The 19442-nt window shown below is 36.5% G+C and overlaps 1 protein-coding gene across 4 annotated transcripts in view; it reads left to right on the forward strand.

Moving 5' to 3' along the window:
- The window catches only part of evi5l (ecotropic viral integration site 5 like), a 41306-nt gene that overhangs the window by 2258 nt on the left and 19606 nt on the right, over positions 1-19442 (forward strand). For all 4 annotated transcript variants that reach the window (XM_044115394.1, XM_044115395.1, XM_044115396.1 and 1 more), the window contains exons 2-10: positions 7429-7803; positions 10834-11023; positions 12745-12969; positions 15430-15504; positions 16452-16577; positions 16719-16862; positions 16947-17036; positions 18570-18667; positions 18908-18968. In XM_044115394.1, the coding sequence (XP_043971329.1) occupies positions 7568-7803; positions 10834-11023; positions 12745-12969; positions 15430-15504; positions 16452-16577; positions 16719-16862; positions 16947-17036; positions 18570-18667; positions 18908-18968 (1245 nt within the window). In that variant the 5' untranslated portion in view covers positions 7429-7567. The remainder of the gene's footprint in view (positions 1-7428; positions 7804-10833; positions 11024-12744; positions 12970-15429; positions 15505-16451; positions 16578-16718; positions 16863-16946; positions 17037-18569; positions 18668-18907; positions 18969-19442) is intronic.

Consider the following 19442-nt stretch of genomic DNA (forward strand, 5'->3'; position numbering starts at 1 on the left):
TAATTATTAAGAAGATTTTGCTCATGTGGTTTAAGCTTCAAAAAATAATTAACATAATTATTTGAAAGTCAATATGCAAAATTTAAATAATGTTTAAGATTACCCTTTAAAGTTACTTTTTTTTACAGTGCTTAACAAGCTGAAAGAACTTGTGTTTTATAAACACTCTCCCTTATCTAAGTATTTTATAACTCAATATTTGCAAATTAAAGTCCTTAAAAAAATCAGCAATAATGGTGCTGTTCTGACCCTTAACAGGTGGATCCTTTAAATATGCTAGACTTCAGATATAAATAAACAGTAGTGATCTAGACTGGGAGCCAGAAAGTCAAATGACTCGGGTTTATAGATCTATTCCAAACACATATAATTTTAACTATGCATGTGTAATAAATGGTGGGGAAGGGATTTTCCTTTGGGGCTACGATGCTGGAGGATTAGAAGTATATCTGACTTGTCATACAATGAAAGAGCTTCTTCAAGCACTTAACCTTTCTAAGAAGGGAAGTTATTCAATGATTTCATGATCTCTGTTATTTTTAAATAAGACCATTTATGTAGCATTTTGCATCAACACTAAGCTCACGACAGCTTTGTAAAACTTTAACTTTGTAAAACTGTGTAGTCGACTTTCAGTGCAAAAGTTTTACCATCTAGAAAGCCGGTATTAGATTCTCACTTTACATGGTGACCTTCTTTTTGAGTAGTGATGATTCGAAAACCTCTGCTTTATCAGATTCCACGATCACGCATGAACAAAACAAAACCATGCCAAGCAACCACCCTCCAGCTTCCCCTCTGCTGCTGCACTATCTGTGTTGGAGGGATGTGCTAATCTGAACAGAACCAGGCGTAACGTCTACATACATTTGTCTTCCTGCTGCTGTCCAAGTTCATTGCTGTCTGAGTCTGACAGGAACGGTTGCATCAAACGTGAGTCTCATATTTGGGTCATAACATTGAAAAACTGATGAGGATGAAAGACGAAGTTTCTGAGGATTAAATCATAGCCACAACATTATATGATATGTCCAGATAAACAGCAGAGGTAGAGGCAAAAGTATTAATTCCCCATGAATTTTTCCAAATGTACAAGCTGCATCATGTTTTATTGTGACGGAGCAACAGAAAATAGTGTATACTTGAAAAGTAGAAGGAAAACTTTACATATTTATTTTAAAAATTACTTAAAAAATCTGAAAAGTGTGGTTATAAGTGGAGCACTATGGCTTTGGCCATGTTGCTGCTCAAACATAGAACACAAGTCAGAACCCTATAGTCTGGCTGTAGACCTGCAGAAAGAGGGAAAACAAAACTAAACCAAGAAACCACAGCAACAAACAACACAATCTTGCATAATAACAATTGTAACATTACTGCAAAATAAAAGGTACAAGTTAATACAAAATGTATTTAGTGTCATTGCTCATGTTGTTTTCTAACTGGTCAGTGCTGATTTATGACTGTAGCTTGTGAAAACTGGCAGCTGCTGCTGTGTGTGGAAGACTTTCTGTCAATGTTATAGCAGCTGCCTCTGCCTGTGGTCATCAATTAAGCTTTGGTGTTTCTTCTTTAATTAGCTTATTGGTATTATCCAATAGGATTCAAGTTATTGGATTCAGTAACTTGAATCCTATTGGATAACTGAATACCTATAGGATTCAGGATTCTAGTTATTCAGAACAGTTGTGCTGTTGAATGAACATAAAAAATGTAACTAGACATTTAATGGATTAACTTTGTCTCCATTGATTATGAATCCTTGTGTATCAGTGAACAAAAACAAATAGACTGAACCAGCATCATGTTTAGTAGAAGCATCACCTGTACTATTGTAAAATTAGTGATGAACGCCATGAAGAGTTGTTCCACAGAAACATCTCTATTGTTTGTGAATGTTAGTTTAATTAAGTCATATTTTTGTCCTGTTTACGTAAAGTCAGGAAGTCGATGCGTGGCTGCTTTGTTGCTGGCCGGCCTGCGTGTGCAGCTTTGCTCTTCGTCTGCTTTGCTGACACATGGAAACAGGCAGCAGCTTGATGACCTGGCTGCTGTAGTAGAAGCATCATCTGTTAGGCTCATTGTTGTCTCAGCCTGTAGATTTGTAACTGGATCCAACCGAGTGTAAAATCTGCCAGATACGAGGGCATAGACGTGGAAATGGATACATGTGTTTGTGTTGTGCTAATGTTAACTTCTTCATTGATATTCATTCATTGGATTCAAAGTAGTTTAACATTCTCCTTGGTAAGCCTTGCCTCATTGACAAGAAATAAGAGAAATCTCACCAGACCTGTAATGCTGTATGTATGTGTTTTCTAAAACAGGTGGAAACGAGCTTAGCTTCTACACAAAAAGTAAAATGTTTTAGTATTATTCATTAAGTTCATCTAAAGTTGACTGGTCTTATCAATCAACTAACTATTAATTAAGAAGCCGCCATGTTATTTAAAAACTTGAGTTTGTTCTTGTGTCAAGAGGGTAGATCATTTTTCCATGGCATGAAGGGTTACATTTTCATAATGCTAAATTTAAATAAAGGAGCACATTGGTATATTTTTAACAATTTCTTGGTGTGCAATTCCTGCTTTTCTTGCTTTCTTTCAAACCTTTTCCACTACTGAATGTTTTGTTTGGTAGTCTTAGTCTGCAGCGTCTTCTTGTGAGGCCGAAAACTCTTTTTGTGTGTGTAGAATAATTTTTCCAGGTCCTGATTCATGGTTTCTGTGATGGAAATTCAGTTGCTACAGGTTGTGATGGTTCGTCTGACATAAAAGTTACATCATGTCACAACATTCAATTTCTGGAAAATCATTTGAAAATACGGCTGCATGAAAAGTGTCTCTTGATTTTTATTGCATCAACACAAGAACTTTGCTTTAGACGAACCCCAGAGAAAAAAAAATTATCTGCTGCAGAACGTGAGCATGTGAAATTGCATAAATCAGTTGTGCAGGCTATGCTGTTGAAGGGCGTTTAGAGGGTAGCTTGCTGTTGCCAAAAAAGGATGCTGGATTATGTCCTTTGGTAATTGATGCACAGATGCCTGAATATTAATAGAACTCTATCAGCACAGAGTCTGATGCATCATTGAGCTGCATATGAAGCATTGATTGGACTGTTTACATCTTGTACCAAAATTCATGTGAAAAAGAAAGAAAACCCACCTTTGTATTTCCCTCAGTCTGTTTTTACCTTGTTGTTCTGCACAGTGTTGTAGGTTTCATGCATTAACAAAGAGTAATATTTTCTCCTTAAAAAATAACTGTAAAATACCATTACTGGGGGTGGGAAAAGATTATGCTTATTTTTTAGAGTTGATCAGCATGCTATGTCTTGGATTGTTTTGAGTTTTTTTTTAAGTTTTATTATTTTGTGTTCCTTAGATCAGCCTTGTTTCTGTTTTACGTTGGTTCTTCTTAGTGTTTCCAGTTATGTTTATTTCTTGTTGCTAGTAAAAATATGATGAGACCCTGATTTAGCAGGGGTTTTTTTTAAGTAACTGGACACTAGGAGGAGGATCATTATATATTTTGCTGCCAGACATGGTGAAGGGGATGGTAAGGCTGGTAAAACTCCTGTGTGGCATCTTAGACTTTTTAACAAAACCGAACATCATCATTTCAAAATTGAGACTAAATAAAAGAGGCTGAGGGCAAAAAACTCCAAATGTTGCTTCTTTTATTATTTTTGGAAAAAGAAGGGATATGCTGTAATACATCTCAGTCTTACTGTAAAACTCTGGATGATCTAAAGAGACAGTGGAAATCAGATCCCTCAATCTGAATGATCAACTTTGGAAAATGTTTCTAGGAGAAAACCTTCTTGTCCTTGATTGAGGGGAAAATGCATCAACTGCAGGGGTACCACTAATTAAGCCACTGATTATGTATTGCCATTTATGAAATGCTTTCACATGGGATTGTGTTTTCTCCATTTTAAATTACAGGTTGTTTTTTTGACATATTTAAAATTATCCTTCTGCGATAAAATATGGATAATTTTTAAGCTTCGTCATGAGTGATATAAGAAACTGGTCCAGGTCTTTGCATTAGCAACAAAAGAGTGTTTCCATTACATATTATATATGCTTTTTTTTCTCTCTTGCCCATAAAACTTTCATGTGGAAGGAAGGAACTGCTCTTTGACAGCTACTTTCCACCTCTGTCGGAAACATGTTAAGCCTTTTGCTGCATTTGTCTTTGGTCCATTTAACTCATTTACAGTAATGTATGCATGCATATGATACATGTATGCATGCTTTAAGTAGTATTTAGTCAATCACACCATTTGTATGTTAAATGTGGGTGGAAGGCAGAGATCACTGAGCTGCAGTAATAGAGAAACACCTCCCTCCTTTACAATGGTGTGCTTTGAGCAGCATGGAGCCGCAGCAGTCACAAGGACAGTAGAGCAGCTGAATGCCGGGACAATGTGACTAGTCCAACATGAGATCATGAATCTGAACCGCAGCTACAGATTTAAACAAAAAAAAGAAAAGATAGCCCTGAAGGGAAGACATATGCACACGGCTGGGATTGGATCTCTTTGAAAACCGAGTCCTGCTCAGATTTGTATGCGTTCTTCGAATTATGTTGATCTTTGTGGACATGGTTTCTGTCATAACAAGATCTTCATAGTATACAAGGCTTGAAAAGTCTAATCAATATGTTTTTGCCAATGTTGTAAGGGATCCAGGCATCAGCTGTTGTTTGTCAGCCTTCCAGTTGTCACTGCCTGAGGCTGGAGAAATCCAGAATAATCACACACCCAGACAATCTGCCTCGAGGTTTACCTGAAAAGAGGGGAACGTTTTTCAAGATCCGGACATTTTCTGCAAGGTTCATTCAAAATAAATAAATATTTAAATTTTGAAAATAATGTATCTGTGACTTACTCTTGTGTTAGACTGATAAATTCTTAATTTATTCTAACTGTAAGATGGCCCTAAGCAGCATATATAGTCATATATTATTTATGTTATCACCAGCTGCAACCCCCTGCGTGAGAAAGAGAGAGCAGTGGGCGTTACACAGCTCTGCTGGGAAACGGGATGTTATAATTTTTCATAAATGATTGCTTAGTTTACATTTGAGCTACGATTAACATCTTACTCTAGCATTTACAATGATTAGTACAATTAATACTGTTGACTCCATGACAGTAACCATCAGGCTAACTGTGTCTTTCCTGTAGATGCTCTGTTTAGCTATTAATAGACTGTTAAGATTTCCTAATCAAGCATCTTCTGTAACAGACAGAACTGGACTCTCCATGAGAATGAAATGCTACCACTTCCTGCTGATATCTTCAGCTTCCTGTTATCTGCTTAAGTCTCACTCTCTCTTTTAGTCTGAATGAGCTCGATAGGTCTTAGAAATGGTGCGTTCACCTCTCAGAGAATATAATTAGATTTTTTTTTTCTGGCATGTAAAGCGTAAAAATAGCCGATTCTGACCGTCTGCACATAGCTTGGTGCATCTCTGCATTTTAATCCGCCTTAAAGTCTCACACTGCCTACAGTAACTGTCTAAAGTGGAAATCAGAAGCTGAGACTTATACATGAGATTAAAAGATTTTAAAATAAGCAGCCAGCAACATTTTCTGAAGTCGGTACTTCAAAATTATTCTTTAATTCCTTTGTATTCACTCTCAAAACCAGAGACTAGCTTCTGCTTGTGTCTAAAGTTCAGCACTGCGCTTTTCATTTTACTTCCTACAGTTGGTTGAATTAAAGTGAACTTGTGATCAACAGGATGGGGACAGAAGGCCTGAGGTTCCCCAGCTGTCTCAATTTTATGACGAAAACTCGGTCAATGTGCTTTTTAACAAGAAGTCTTTATTGGCCGTAACCTGATTTAGTTTATATTGGTAGATTATGGTTCTACCCAAATGATGGCGTTTGTGATTCCCTTTTAAAAAAAAGGCTCTTTTTACAAACACAGCTGGTTTTATTGAACCGTTAATGGTTGTTTTGTTCAGGCTGGTTGCAGAGGATGAATGTAATCATTGTCTCTTTCCCATGCAGTCCTCGGATGGTTATTACACTCCTGCCTCGCCTTGCCTCTCCCACATGCTGTGTATCTGCTGTACCTCCTTGAGTTTTGTACTTTACGTGAGATTAAGAGGATTTCCTTCAGTCTTTTTGCCAGTGTCAGGTCTCTGTTGAAGTTTTCTAATAAAAAGACAAGGCATCAATCTTTTTAAGGTTTTGTTTTTTTTCTGTGTTAATTTAGGTTTCTGTGTCATTTTCAGTTAATTGAATCTCCCCTTCATTGTCCCCAGGTTTCCCCTGATTACCTTTCCTGTGTATTTATACCCCCCTGTGTCTCTTGTTCTCCATCAGGTCCTTGTTTTACTGTTGTGTCGTGTTTTTGTGACTCCTCACCAGATGTTACCAGTGTTAGAGCTTTGCTTTTGCTAACCTGTGCTGCCTGGATTGCTTGTGCTGTGTTGGTTTTTCCATTACACCTTCATTCTCCTCCATACCTGCGTCCTGCCGCATCAGCTTATTTGAAAATTGTAATACTAATAATCTGCAACATATAAAGTTGACAAAAAGCAAAAAAAGGAGTATATACATGTTGGTTTGTTTTTACATTATTTATTTATTTATTCATTCTGTGCTAAGAAAATAGATTCTGCATATAATATAACAATTAGCAATTATTCTGACAATTAGTCAATTAATTGGATAAATAAATTGCCACATTCTGTAGTATTTCATTTAACCATTTAGGTATTTTTTAAATTAAGAAAATAACATTCCTTCAGGGAACATTTTGTAGCAAAAGATGCATCTGCTGCTTTTCTTGACTTTATATCAATAAAGTTTGGGGCTGATCTGTTGATTATTTTGTGGATTAACTGATTGATAGCAATAGGTGCTTAATAGGAGTTTACAGAATTTGAATCATGTGAGGCTAAAACTGCCACTTGATCAGTTCAGGATCGAAGATAATTACAGACATAAGCTTTTTGTTTATATGTATATATATATATATATATATATATATATATATATATATATAGTTTTGGCTTAATTAGTGCTTTGAAAATGTTCTTTCAGCCATTGCCCATTTTTGGGTCTGTATGCTCTAGCTAACAATTAATCAATTATTAAATTAATCTCATTAATTGTTTCAGTTCTAAATGTAATGTTGATATTTAGATCATTTTAAAAATCACATACAGCAAGATGTGAGCTTTGGTGATTTGTGAAGTGAATGAAATGGTCTCCAAATTAAATATTCTTGGTATTGTCTCATTTCACGATTATTATGCTCATTTAAAAAAATAATAATAATAATTAATAAAAATTAAAGAACAGAAAACATTGACAACATCTCTGACCAAATATTTGTCATATGATTACCTGTCATTTTAAATATCTGTTTGTAAGTTGAGTTTTTTCTGTATCCATGACAGGTTTAAGGATTTCTGATTAGATTGGCCCTCCAGCCGCCCAGTCAGGCGACAGCCAGGCTCAGTGAGGAGGGAGACCAGCGCTAGAGACCCCTTTACTGCACCCACACTGTGTCACTCCTCACACTCCATCCTCAGCACCATGTCCATCCCCAGCAGCAGCCCAGAAAGGGAGAGATCCGCTGGAGTTCAGCTGGAGTGCCCCTCATCTCCTCCTGGTTTGGACGCAGACCCCCCATCAACAGGCAGCCCAGTGCTCAGCCCAGACTCTTCCTCCCATGATGCAGTGCTGTCGGCACCCGCAGCCTCTCCTGCAGACTCTGAGAATCTGAGTCCAGATGAACTTGAGCTGCTGGCCAAACTGGAGGAGCAGAACAGGTAACAGCTGAGCTACTGTGTTGCCTAAACAACTTAAATTTACATATATAGAAGGAAGTTCCCGTCTGATTGTGGACTGGAAGTCAAGTTGTAATAATCACTGCAAGAGATCAAACAATGGGGTTTGTTTAATTTTCAAATTGAAGAACAAACTACTTCCCTGTTGCCACAGTTCTGTTTTTAAAAAGGTTGATACAGTTTGAGAGTCACTGCAAAAAAGTTTTACCAAGTATTTTTCCTTTTTGTTTCTAATGCAAATGACTTGAAATAAGACAAACTTAACTTAACAGTTAACGTTTTAGCAAGATATAGGAGATATTAAGGTCCGTAATTAATTAATATTGTAATTTTTATCAATATTAAAGAATCATTGACTTAAAATAAGCTCTTGTATGTTGTTATAAAGCTACGTGTAGGCTAGTTTTGTCCTATTTCTAGTGTATTAATGCATTTGCACTAGAAACTAGTCAAACATTCTTGCTAAAACTGCGTGTTTTTGCACTGTAGTCCTGTAGAATCAGATCACTTGGTTTGTATAAAACCATAAAACCCAGAGGAAGCACAGGGAGACGCATTGGTACCAGAAATGAACCGTACAGCTCTGGAAAAAATTGAGAGACCACTTAAAGTGCTCAGTTTCTCTGATTTTACTCTTTATAGGTTTATGTTTGAGTAAAATTAACATTGTTCTTTTATTCTACGAACTACTGACAACTTGTCTCTGAAATTCCATGCAAAAATGTAGTATTTTAGTATAAAATGAGAAATGGTCAAAATACCAAAAAAGATGCGGTGCTTTCAAATAATGCAAAGGAAACAATTTCATATTCATTTAGAAACAACAATACTAATGTTTTAACTCAAGAGAAGTTCAGAAATCAATAATTGGTGGAATAACCAGGAGGTTTTTAGTGCAGTGGGCTCTTAGTTTTTTTTCCAGAGCTGTGTAACTGGAAGGTGATGGTATTGAAGGTCATGTTGCTGAGTCACAATAACAGCCCCAAATATACTGACTGAGTCTGGACTCTGCCAGCTTTAATTGCAGCAGCTGTAACAAATGGTTATTTAACTTGCAGCAAAGGTGGCACTGAATTTATACTCGGATTAGCCTTTATTTAAGTCTGCAGTACTGCAGTATGACTCTTGTCCTTTGCAGAAGTATTCACACCTCTTGAAGTTGAAATAAGATCAAAATTTAACTTTTTGAACCAGCATTTAAAACACTAACACTGCACCACTCTGAATTCACAAACTGAAACATGGCGTTGACAGCTTTATGATGACGAGAAATAAAATATATTTGATGCTGTCAAAGAGTTAAAATAAGAGCAGAACTTCACCTTCCAACAGGACAACTCTAAACATTCAGGCAGCGCTACAGTGGAATAGTTTAGATTAAAAAAATAATTATGTATTCGAACGGCCCAGTCAAAGTACAGAACTTAATGAATTTGAGAATCTATTTAAAATGAAATTGTAACATTTTGACTTTCTTGTCTCTCCATGTCAAGCTGATAGAGACATACCTCAAAAGTTAAAGTTAAAAATAATTACTCTCCGGGATCAAATAAAAATGGATGCCAAACTTCCCAGAATAATTTGTTAACAAGGAAGTATTTTGTGTTGGTCTTCTAAATAAAATATAATTGAATTTATGCCGCAGGGTGTAGCCATGAGGTCTAGTCTCTCATCAATGTGCCGTGGGAATCTGAGAGGCGAGAAAAGCTAAAAAAAACAAAACAAATAAAAACAGGGGACTGTATAATTACAAGTGTGGGGGGAAAAAAGAGAACACCATCAGAAAGCTTAAGATCAACTTTCCTATGAAAATGACAGATTTTCAACAAACCTAAAGGGATATTCACTCCATCACCTTTGATTTGATTTGAAAGGTGACATGAAAAAGGAACTGTAAGATGTAGCAAAAGCTCTTGCTGAAGTCGAACAGTGCATTGTGGATCTTTAGACAAAAAAATATGTTATCGGATCAAAATTGTGGAACAAGTTGCCATTAAATATGAGCCTGAAGTCTTTTGTTGCTATTTAAGTCCTTAAAAACATATTTTTTTTTTAGAATATCTGTAGTCTTTTTAGTAAGTCTTATTCTGTTTTTAATGTTTTTACTTTGTTGTTGTTATTGTCTCGGGTTTTATCTGTCCCTACAGCAGTTTGGGTAAACATTTTGTTTTATGTGCTTTATAAATAAAATGGACTGGATTTTGATTGGACTGGTTCCAGAAGAAACATTTGAAATCCTAGAGGACATGGAGGGCGACTCAGGGACATACTTTTTGAAAAAACTGCTTTTTGGTTGGATCTTTACCAGAGAATATGTCTCTCTGAATCCTGTCTATCTCTGATCTAGAAGTCAAGATGCCATGATGATAAACGTTCTGCAGTTCAAACTCAATGAAACATTTCTGAAGATAGTCAAAGAAAAAAGCTAATCTTTTTCAACCACTGCTATGCGACTGAGGTTTTGGAGAAACACTGATCATACATGTTAAGGGCCTTCACTTCCAGACTCCTTTTATTAAATTCCTAATCCAGTGGAAAATACGGCTGCAGGTATTTGACAACGCACAAGCGGCTGCACAAGAGACGGAGGTTCAAGGCATGCAGGGGAAAGTCGTCGGAGAAGATTCAGGGCAAACCTTTGAGGAAAGCATAAAGTGAAAAACAGAGAGAGGAAAGACAAAAATGTTACTAAAATTGCACCAGTGAAAATTTCCCCTCAATATTAATGTGCTTCTTTACTCAGCTAGACAGTACAGGATTTGTACAAAACTAAAAATAGGAAACATTCACATTCCATTTTTGTGGAAAGCCAACATGTCTGCTAATGAATATAAGAAACTGAAAAGGCATTAAAACTCTCAAATCTCTAACAAAAAATAAGATATTTCCTTAACTGTTTATGCTTTTTTCAGCTTTGTTTTTGCTTACTTATGTCAATGTTCTCTTGCATGTTGAATAACACAAACTTGCTGATAGATGTTATCCTAAAGCTCATGAACTGTCTGCATGCAGGCTGCTGGAGGCTGATTCTAAGTCGATGCGATCTATGAGCGGCTCGCGACGCAACAGCGGCTCCTCTTTGGTGTCCAGCTCCTCTGCCTCCTCCAACCTGTCACACTTTGAGGAAGATACCTGGATCTTATGGGGCCGTATTGTTAATGAGTGGGAGGAGTGGAGACGCAAGAAGGACAAGCTCCTGAAGGTGAGGTACACCTAGGCTTTAGATTATTTTTTTTTTAAATGTATGCTGTAGAGTTTGGATAATTCAGTCAAACACAAAAGAGGCTTTAAAAGGTTTATTAAAAATCTGGAACTGGTGGGAGTCACAAAAACGTTCAGGAGGAAATTAAACCAAGAGCCTGGCGTTAGCAACTGAATAGATGAGTTAAATAAATCCAGAGTAGCATTAACCTCTTATATGATGCATTAGCTGCCCTTCCTGTACACATAAATCTTAGTGTTTTCGATTGGGGACCAAAATGAGAACATCTGACATTTTCAGCTGGTGTGAAAGTGAACCACACCTTTTCTTAATTGGTTTGTGCCAAACCATTTAAGAAAAAAATGTTTCCCCCTCACCTGTGGTGGCCTTGCACAAGAACCACGTAAAGAAAATGATGTGGAAACATCAGAAGAAAACACTAGGAGTGGCTACAGATTTTAGCAGTTTTATCGGTTCTCTTTTGTCTTTAGAAAATGTGTCCAAAAAGTCTTCAACAATAGTATCAGCACTGTGTTAATTCCTCTCATCGTGGGCAAAACGTCTTGTAGATTTGGGAACATTTGCTCTTTATTTGTCAAAGTTATCTGGGGGGAAACAAATATTTCACCAGCTCTTCCTTAGTTGTAATACCACTGGTTTGTTTTCTAATTTTGGACACATATGGGTCTGAAGAATGTTTGTTGGAGTTGGTGTTATTTGTCATGACCTCTGTTTTGCAAAAAGCTTAGATGTATTGGTATGCACAGCCAGCACTCCTCTCTGTCCGTCCTCTGTGTCGCATTCCCCTCTGCGTCCTCTGTCACACAAACCAAACTCACCCGTGGGAAGAGAAGATGGATGTGAGACAAGAGAAGAAAAGATATTGTCAGCAACATGGGAGATTGAAAAAGCCATGAAAGAAAAAATAAACATAGAAAAGAGTATATTTAGTAACTTATTTTGATTAGATTTTTTTTTTATACAAGTGCTCTTCTTTTTGCTGGCTTCTTAAAGTTTACTTTAAAGGCAGATTTACTTAAACAAGTTAGTTTTGGTCTATGAGCCATGCAAATCATGTTTATTGCATTTTCTTTTTTACACAAAATCATTCTTGGATAATGAGATCTTAGTCTGGTCAGTTCTGTCCATTTTGAGCTCCTTTCAGAATGAGCTCTTTTAGGGCCTCTTGTCACTTTAAATCAAAATAAGCTGCTTCTGACCCCATGTGTTGTACCCTCGCACATGAAAATGGCTGCAAACATATCCTAAAATAGACAACTAAAGTTGAGCTTGTTAACTCTTGTAAGTTGAGCTTTCTGCACAACTAACCAGAATGCAGCAAATGGTGCCTGGATGGCAAGTCGGCAACAAAATACGTCTCTTTTCCAGCAGCCATTGCATAGCAGATACAGCAGTAAAACCAGCTGATCAAACATGCTGGAGCTCCTCTTGGGTGGCTAGGTAACAGCACAGTTTCCGTAGAATGTGACTTAACTACCGGGAGGTTTTTGAAACCACTCATTTTCTAGACACCAAAAACCATTAACTTATTTTAAGCGCCTCAGCTGTTTTTAGAGGCAGTTGAGAACCAAATTACAAAAAGTGCAAAAATATGCAAAACGTGAATCGTACATGTATGTCCCCTTTTAAATCTTTGGTAGGTATTTGCTCAGTTGGTATTGAATGAGTGTCTCATTCAGCATTATGTATTTGCTTTCCAGGAGTTGATAAGGAAAGGTATTCCCCATCATTTCCGTGCCATCGTCTGGCAGCTGCTGGGCAACGCCACCGACATGCCGGTGAAGAACCAGTACTCTGAGCTGCTGAAGATGTCGTCTCCCTGCGAGAAGCTAATCCGTCGGGACATCGCCCGCACCTACCCGGAGCACGAGTTCTTCAAAGGCCAGGACAGCCTGGGGCAGGAAGTGCTCTTCAATGTCATGAAGGTGAGCGCTTCTGCTTTTCATCAGGGCCTGAACTTCACGTTGATAGGTTTCACTTTTAGAAAAATGTCAGACATTTATCCCTCCATGATAAATGTCCAACCACAAATAATTCATCATAAATGATTTGCAAACTTTTTGTAATCTTGCCAGAAAATCTGATATTGATTGTTTACTTTATTTCTTTTGGCAAACATCATTTGGTGTCACTTTGAGGACAGTGACTAGCCCTTTATGAATTAAGTCTTTTTGTGGTTGCAATGCCGTTCTTGTGCTCAAGATGTTGTGGGTTTTGTACGGCCCTTGTATCAGTTTGACCAGCACAAACTGGGATAGATCTGACATTTTGTTTGACCACCAATCATTCCCCATTAAGTTTTAAATAAATTCTGTTCAGGTGAACTCAAGGGTTTCTTATTTTCCACCAAACACAAGTTGAAGCAACTTCACAGATTTTTGCAGAATAAATTTGAAATTTATGTTTTTGAAGTTTTCAATGTTTTTCTGTTTATTTTATTCTCAGCCTTAGATAAACTTTTTTATTTTCTTTCAAATGAGCATATTGTTATTGCTTTAGTAAAAACAAAGTTTAATACAGGCACAGCAAGGAACACGACAACAAAAGTACCTATCAGACTACCGGTATACGGATTTTTAGTCAAAAAACAGCAAATAATCTTTGTGGCTTAAAGTCCATAATCTATGCAGTCAGTCAGAATTTACAAACACAAACGATACTCTAACAACAAAGCCTTTCCAATAATAAATGTTCTATTTTACGGCTTTAATTTCATTGCATGTCGTTAAATTTTATTGCTCAACTGTACACAATAATTGTCTTCAATTATTTTTAAAAATTGTAGCAGCAGCACAAATGGAAAATTCTTAAATTTAGTTAAGATTATTGTTATTGTCACAGGATGAATAATTATCTTAACTCCTTTTGCTGGAGGGAAGAGAAAAACGACCTACATTTTAATAAAAAAAATACTAATAAAAAAAGGAAAATTAAAACTAAACAGATAAGGTGGACTTTTGTTTCATCCTTCCTTGTGGTTCAAAATTTTTAAAGCTTTTCATACTTCAACATATGTGACCAAAACCAGTTAAATGTTGGCATCGTTTGAGAAATGTTTGAATTGTGAAATGACGACTCAGACAATTAGTTACCTTGACAGGCCTGATACTGTGATTGTTACAACTACTTTTATAAGGCTGATACTTTAGATCTTTATTTGGAACTGTGGAAATCTTTTGGATAAGAGGTGAAGAAGAAGTCCAATTGTCTTCCACTTAAATGCATAAAAGATCAATAAATCTTTACGCTTTATCCTCAGTAAAGCAAGATCAGATATTGCTCATCCTGGGGGATTAATGATGAAATTAGGCTGTTAAATTAGCCAGATTTACAAGGTACTTTGTCTCATTTTAGAAATATATTTTATCATCGGTAATTAAACAGCATGTTGCCAGTGTTGATTCCCAGTTTTGAACTGCTGGAACACACTGAAAACATTTGAGCTGCATTTAATTATGAATTCAAAAGTTGAATAAACTAGAGTTTTTAATTTGGCATTTAAAAAAATGAAAGACGACGACGACAGGAGTGGGAACTATTTCCCAGAATGCTTAGCGGCATGTTTTTAGTAAAGTGCGATAACAGGACAAAACTTATACAAAATTAATATAGAGAACAAAAAACAGGAGGCATGTACCGGTACATAAATTACAGGAATTATTTGAAAAAAGTAATTAATTTATATATATATATATACTTAAGATATACGTCATTCTGGTTAACTTCATGAACTTTTTCTGAGTTAAAACCAAAACCGTTTTTTTGCTAACTTAAATTGCATTTTCCAGGCAGCAGGTGGACTTTGATTTTCAAGTGAAACCAGCTTCAAATGTTTTACAGCGCACTTAATGCTTGTGAAACATGCCATATGCAAACTGGCACATACTGCAACATGTATCAGCTTTGAAATTACAATATTCTGAGTAATTTCATATACATTTAGGATAATAAAAAGACAAATTAGTTTTATTGAAACAATCCCACTTATTGTTTGACTTTTTTTCACCTTTCCCCTTCACAAACACAGATTATGTTACACGGTTGTTCACGGATTTATGTTTTAACATAACTTTACCAAACTAGTGTTTAAATTCTGATTTTGATGTGATGAAAACCTGTTCACTGTCCTGATGGGATGTGGAAAAGTGATTTGTTTAAGCTTTCCTTTCTACCTTGTTCTTCTGATTAATAATGTTTTGCTTCATAATAACTTTGATTCCACTTGTTTATGTATTTTAGAGCAGAGCTGCTCAGGAAATGAAGACGGATATCTGGACGCTCTCTAATCCCATTTTCCTGGCTGTGTCTGTTCTGTTAGGATCTCGACGGTTTTGTTTTTGTGCCAACATGTAACATTATAAATGTAACGCATGTTTGACTTCTAGGCATACTCCCTTGTAGACCGAGAGGTGGGTTACTGCCAGGGCAGTGCTTTCATCGTTGGCTTGCTGCTAATGCAGGTACGAATTAAATAGTATTTTTCTAAGACATAATCCATAATGGGGATTTTATTTCAAACAGATTCAGTAAAATGTGTTTAAACATTCAGTTCTGTTCAACTGTCTTGAGGTTACAGTAGCTTTTGTGATGGACCAACACAAGGAAGTACTTGAGTTTGAATGGAAATCAATTGAATTGATTGGACATTGCATATTAAATATTGTCATAAATATATCCGATTTGGCAAATTTCTAAGTTTCATCAATAGTACCATGAAACAAACAAGACAAAATACAAAAATAACATTAATACTGTTTTGCTAATAAAAATAAAGGTATAAAAACTACATGTGATAGACATAGACAGATTTTGTTGTCCTTTAGCTACATTTAAAAATGTACAAATTGAAAGAAATTTTGTTCCAAAGGGCTTGTGTCTTTTAATGTGTTTACAAAACTGTATCTGTCGTATTTTTCATTTAGCCTTTATTTCAACAGGAAAATCCAACTGAGATTTACAATGCCAGTTGGAGATCTACTTGTGTGTCATTTAATCTTAGTAAAAATCCAGCTGTCCTCTGAAGGTTTCAGAGGTTTGTAAAGCTCCTTCTTCATTAAATCTCAGTCCAGCCAGTTAGTGTCTGGTTTGGTTGCAACCAATGTGGGTGCGTCTCCATCGGCAGTTTGTTCGCCCCTCTATGTGGGCGTGAAAATGGGCAGGAATGTGAATGAGCAGGAATTGTGGTTGAAAACCTTATGAATCTTTTACTTTTTTACTACTTTGTACTTCATCTATCACAAAGAATCCTGGTAAAGTTCATTCAGAAATGTGGTTCTATTGCGAAAAAAGTCTGAAAAAGTTCAAGCCTATAAAAAATGAGCCATATATTCCTTATTTATGTCCAAAATAAGCCATATTGGACTTCCAACCAATAAAGTAACTCTTTCACCTTTTGTCCTCCTCCCAGATGCCAGAGGAAGAGGCATTTTGTGTTTTTGTGCGACTGATGCAGGAGTACCGTCTGAGGGAACTGTTCAAACCCAGCATGGCCGAGCTTGGCCTCTGCATCTACCAGTTTGAATATCTTCTACAGGTAAAAAAAAAAAAAAAAAAGAGCAAGAGTTGTGCTGTCTTAATTGACCACAAGGGGGAGGCAAAACATTTATTTTGATCTTGAAAAGTCACTTCCTTCTAAGAGGTTTGGCTGCGTTTTTGATGCCGCTTGTCACTGCAGGAGCAGCTTCCAGAACTGAACGTCCATTTCCGCTCCCAGAGTTTCCACACATCCATGTACGCCTCTTCCTGGTTCCTCACCCTCTTCCTCACCTTCCTCCCTCTACCTGTCGCCACACGCATCTTTGATATATTCATGTATGAGGTAGGGAGCATTCTGCGTATTTATCAGGAGATTTTGTTCACAATATAACGTATATATAAAATAAAATGTACAAACGGTTCCCAGGGCCTAGAGATCATCTTCCGTGTGGGTCTGGCCATCCTGCAGTACAACCAAACCGACCTCATTCAGCTCGACATGGAGGGAATGTCGCAGGTAAGCGTCTGCAGCTGTGTGCCACTTTCTGAACATAATAGTTTCATGTACAGATTCAGCCACGAGACAAAACACTCCCTGTCCCAATTTCCCCACCGCACGCGAGCTTCCTGAGCACAGATAAGATCTATTTTGATAAAAAAAAAAAAAAAAAGAAGCTTTGTACAGTTTAGGGTTTTTTTATTTATCAGCGTTGCATAGAAAATGAAACAAACAGTGTTTTATTTTTACTCTAGAGTTTAAGTTTGTGGTCACAAACCACATTTAGCCTGACTTATATGTGTGCTATCGTCAGGAGACAGCAGTTGTTTAAGTACACATGCAAAAAGAGACAAACCCCTGTTGCCTGGTAAAATCTGGTCAAATAAGTGAAACATGTCAGTAGCTGATCTTTATTTGCAGACAGAACTTGTAAAAATTATACCTGTCAGGTTTTAGAGTATTTAACAGGCTTTATATACTTATTTATGTGTGTTGCTTTGTTTTATTTTTTCTAATTTATCTGAATACATGTGCCATGGTGAAATTGGTGCATTTTTATTTGCGCAAAAAATGTTTTATTCCTCATTAACCTTTATTGAACCAGGTTAAAAACTCTGTGGCAGCAGCAAGATTACATTGGTTACTAACAAATAGAGACTCTTTCACTCATCAACAACAATATCATTATTAAAAAATTTAAAACATAGATCCTATAATCACTTTAAAAACATTGGCAAAGATTATGTTTCTGCTGCTAGATCTTTTAAAATGACATCTAATGTTGAGTAATAGATCACAAGAAAACATTGAGCTCAGAAGACAAGATGATAGAAAATGTTCAGTTTACCGGATTACATTTTTACAATTTGCAGGGGAAACTAAAAATCCCCACTTTTTGTTTTGACAGATAAAGTAAAACTCCACGTATAACAAACTATGTTTTAAGAATATATAATATAATCAGGGTAGAATAGTCCAGTTTTGACCAGTTCATATGTTCCAGTGTTTTTGCTTGTGTATTTCTAAGGTAGCCATGTAGCCAAAAACAGAGATTAGATATTGACAACCAGGTTGATAAAAATGCTTCTGTAAACCTTGTGCTGCTGTGTGACTTAAACATTCTTCTTCTGGACACGCGGGTCGCGGTGGGGACCTAAAACAATCACACAGAAATCTCATTGGAGCCAGGTTCTATTAGAGGTATGAATGATGATGCGAAATAATTGGATTTCAGCACAAAATCAGAATTGAGCATCAAGACCTGCTGTAACCTTAACCCAATATTCTTCAACATAAATAACAGAAAAAAAATTGGGTTTTTTTTTTGTGAGCATTCACCCTCGCATCCTGGGTCAATAATAACACCCAACACTCACTTTATCAGACAACTTCATTTACTGATAGCAGCTTGAAACTTTGGCTTTACAGTGGCATTTCAATATCACAGTTTAAGGTCACATGGTAACAATATTCTCAATAAAAGCAGCCGTTCCATGTCTGCTTTGTAGAGGTTTGATATTAACGAGCGTCTTTGTTTTGTTTTCCTCTCAGCATTTCCAGAAGGTGATCCCCCACCAGTTTGACAGCTGCCCCGACAAACTCATCCTCAGGGCCTACCAGGTCAAATACAACCCCAAGAGGATGAAGAAGTAAGACGCCTCTTTACTCAGCTTCCTCTGCAGAAACCGGAGGCTGAGTGAGCTTTATGTAACACTTAGGCTGTTCCACAGAAGCGAACACACATCCGCCACACTAAATTAGGAGAGATAGTCTCCTATTATTCAAGGTCTCTTTTAGTGCATCGTAAAAGGAAACTTGATTAAAAATTTAGCTATTGGGAAACTTTAAAAAAAAAACAACTGTATTTTCTGATGTCTTATTTTTTCCAGACTTGAGAAAGAATACACCACAATTAAGAACAAAGAAATGGAGGAGCAGATTGAGATAAAGGTTTGTGTAATTTACATATTTATGCTTATAGAAAATCAATTTTTTTTATTATTACTACAGTCACTATCTTCTTATTTAGATTTTTTTTAACCATTATTACCGTTTGAAAATAATAGTCTATAATTTAAACTAGGGCTGTTGTAACTAATTATCTCTGGGAGGAGAAAGGCAGCCGTACTCCAGGCACTGGGCCAGTTCATTTAAAGATGCTTAAAACATCCTTAAACTGAAAAACAATAAAAACCCAGACATTATCATAAATCAATTAAATACCTCTAGGGTTAGGATTGGGACATTAGGCTGCTAACACTTAGTGTTTGTCAACAACTCGTAGTTGGAAGCGAGAGCGCTGCGCAACATAAATAATCACCCAGTGATTACAATAAAAACAATAAAACACAATTTATCAAAGCTTTGAGGCAGGTAAGTTTCCTCGAGGAATTTTAATAATCGAGATACTCGAATCCCTCAGGG

Source organism: Gambusia affinis, linkage group LG04 (assembly GCF_019740435.1).
Source record: "Gambusia affinis linkage group LG04, SWU_Gaff_1.0, whole genome shotgun sequence".
NCBI classification, from domain to species: Eukaryota; Metazoa; Chordata; class Actinopteri; order Cyprinodontiformes; family Poeciliidae; genus Gambusia; species Gambusia affinis.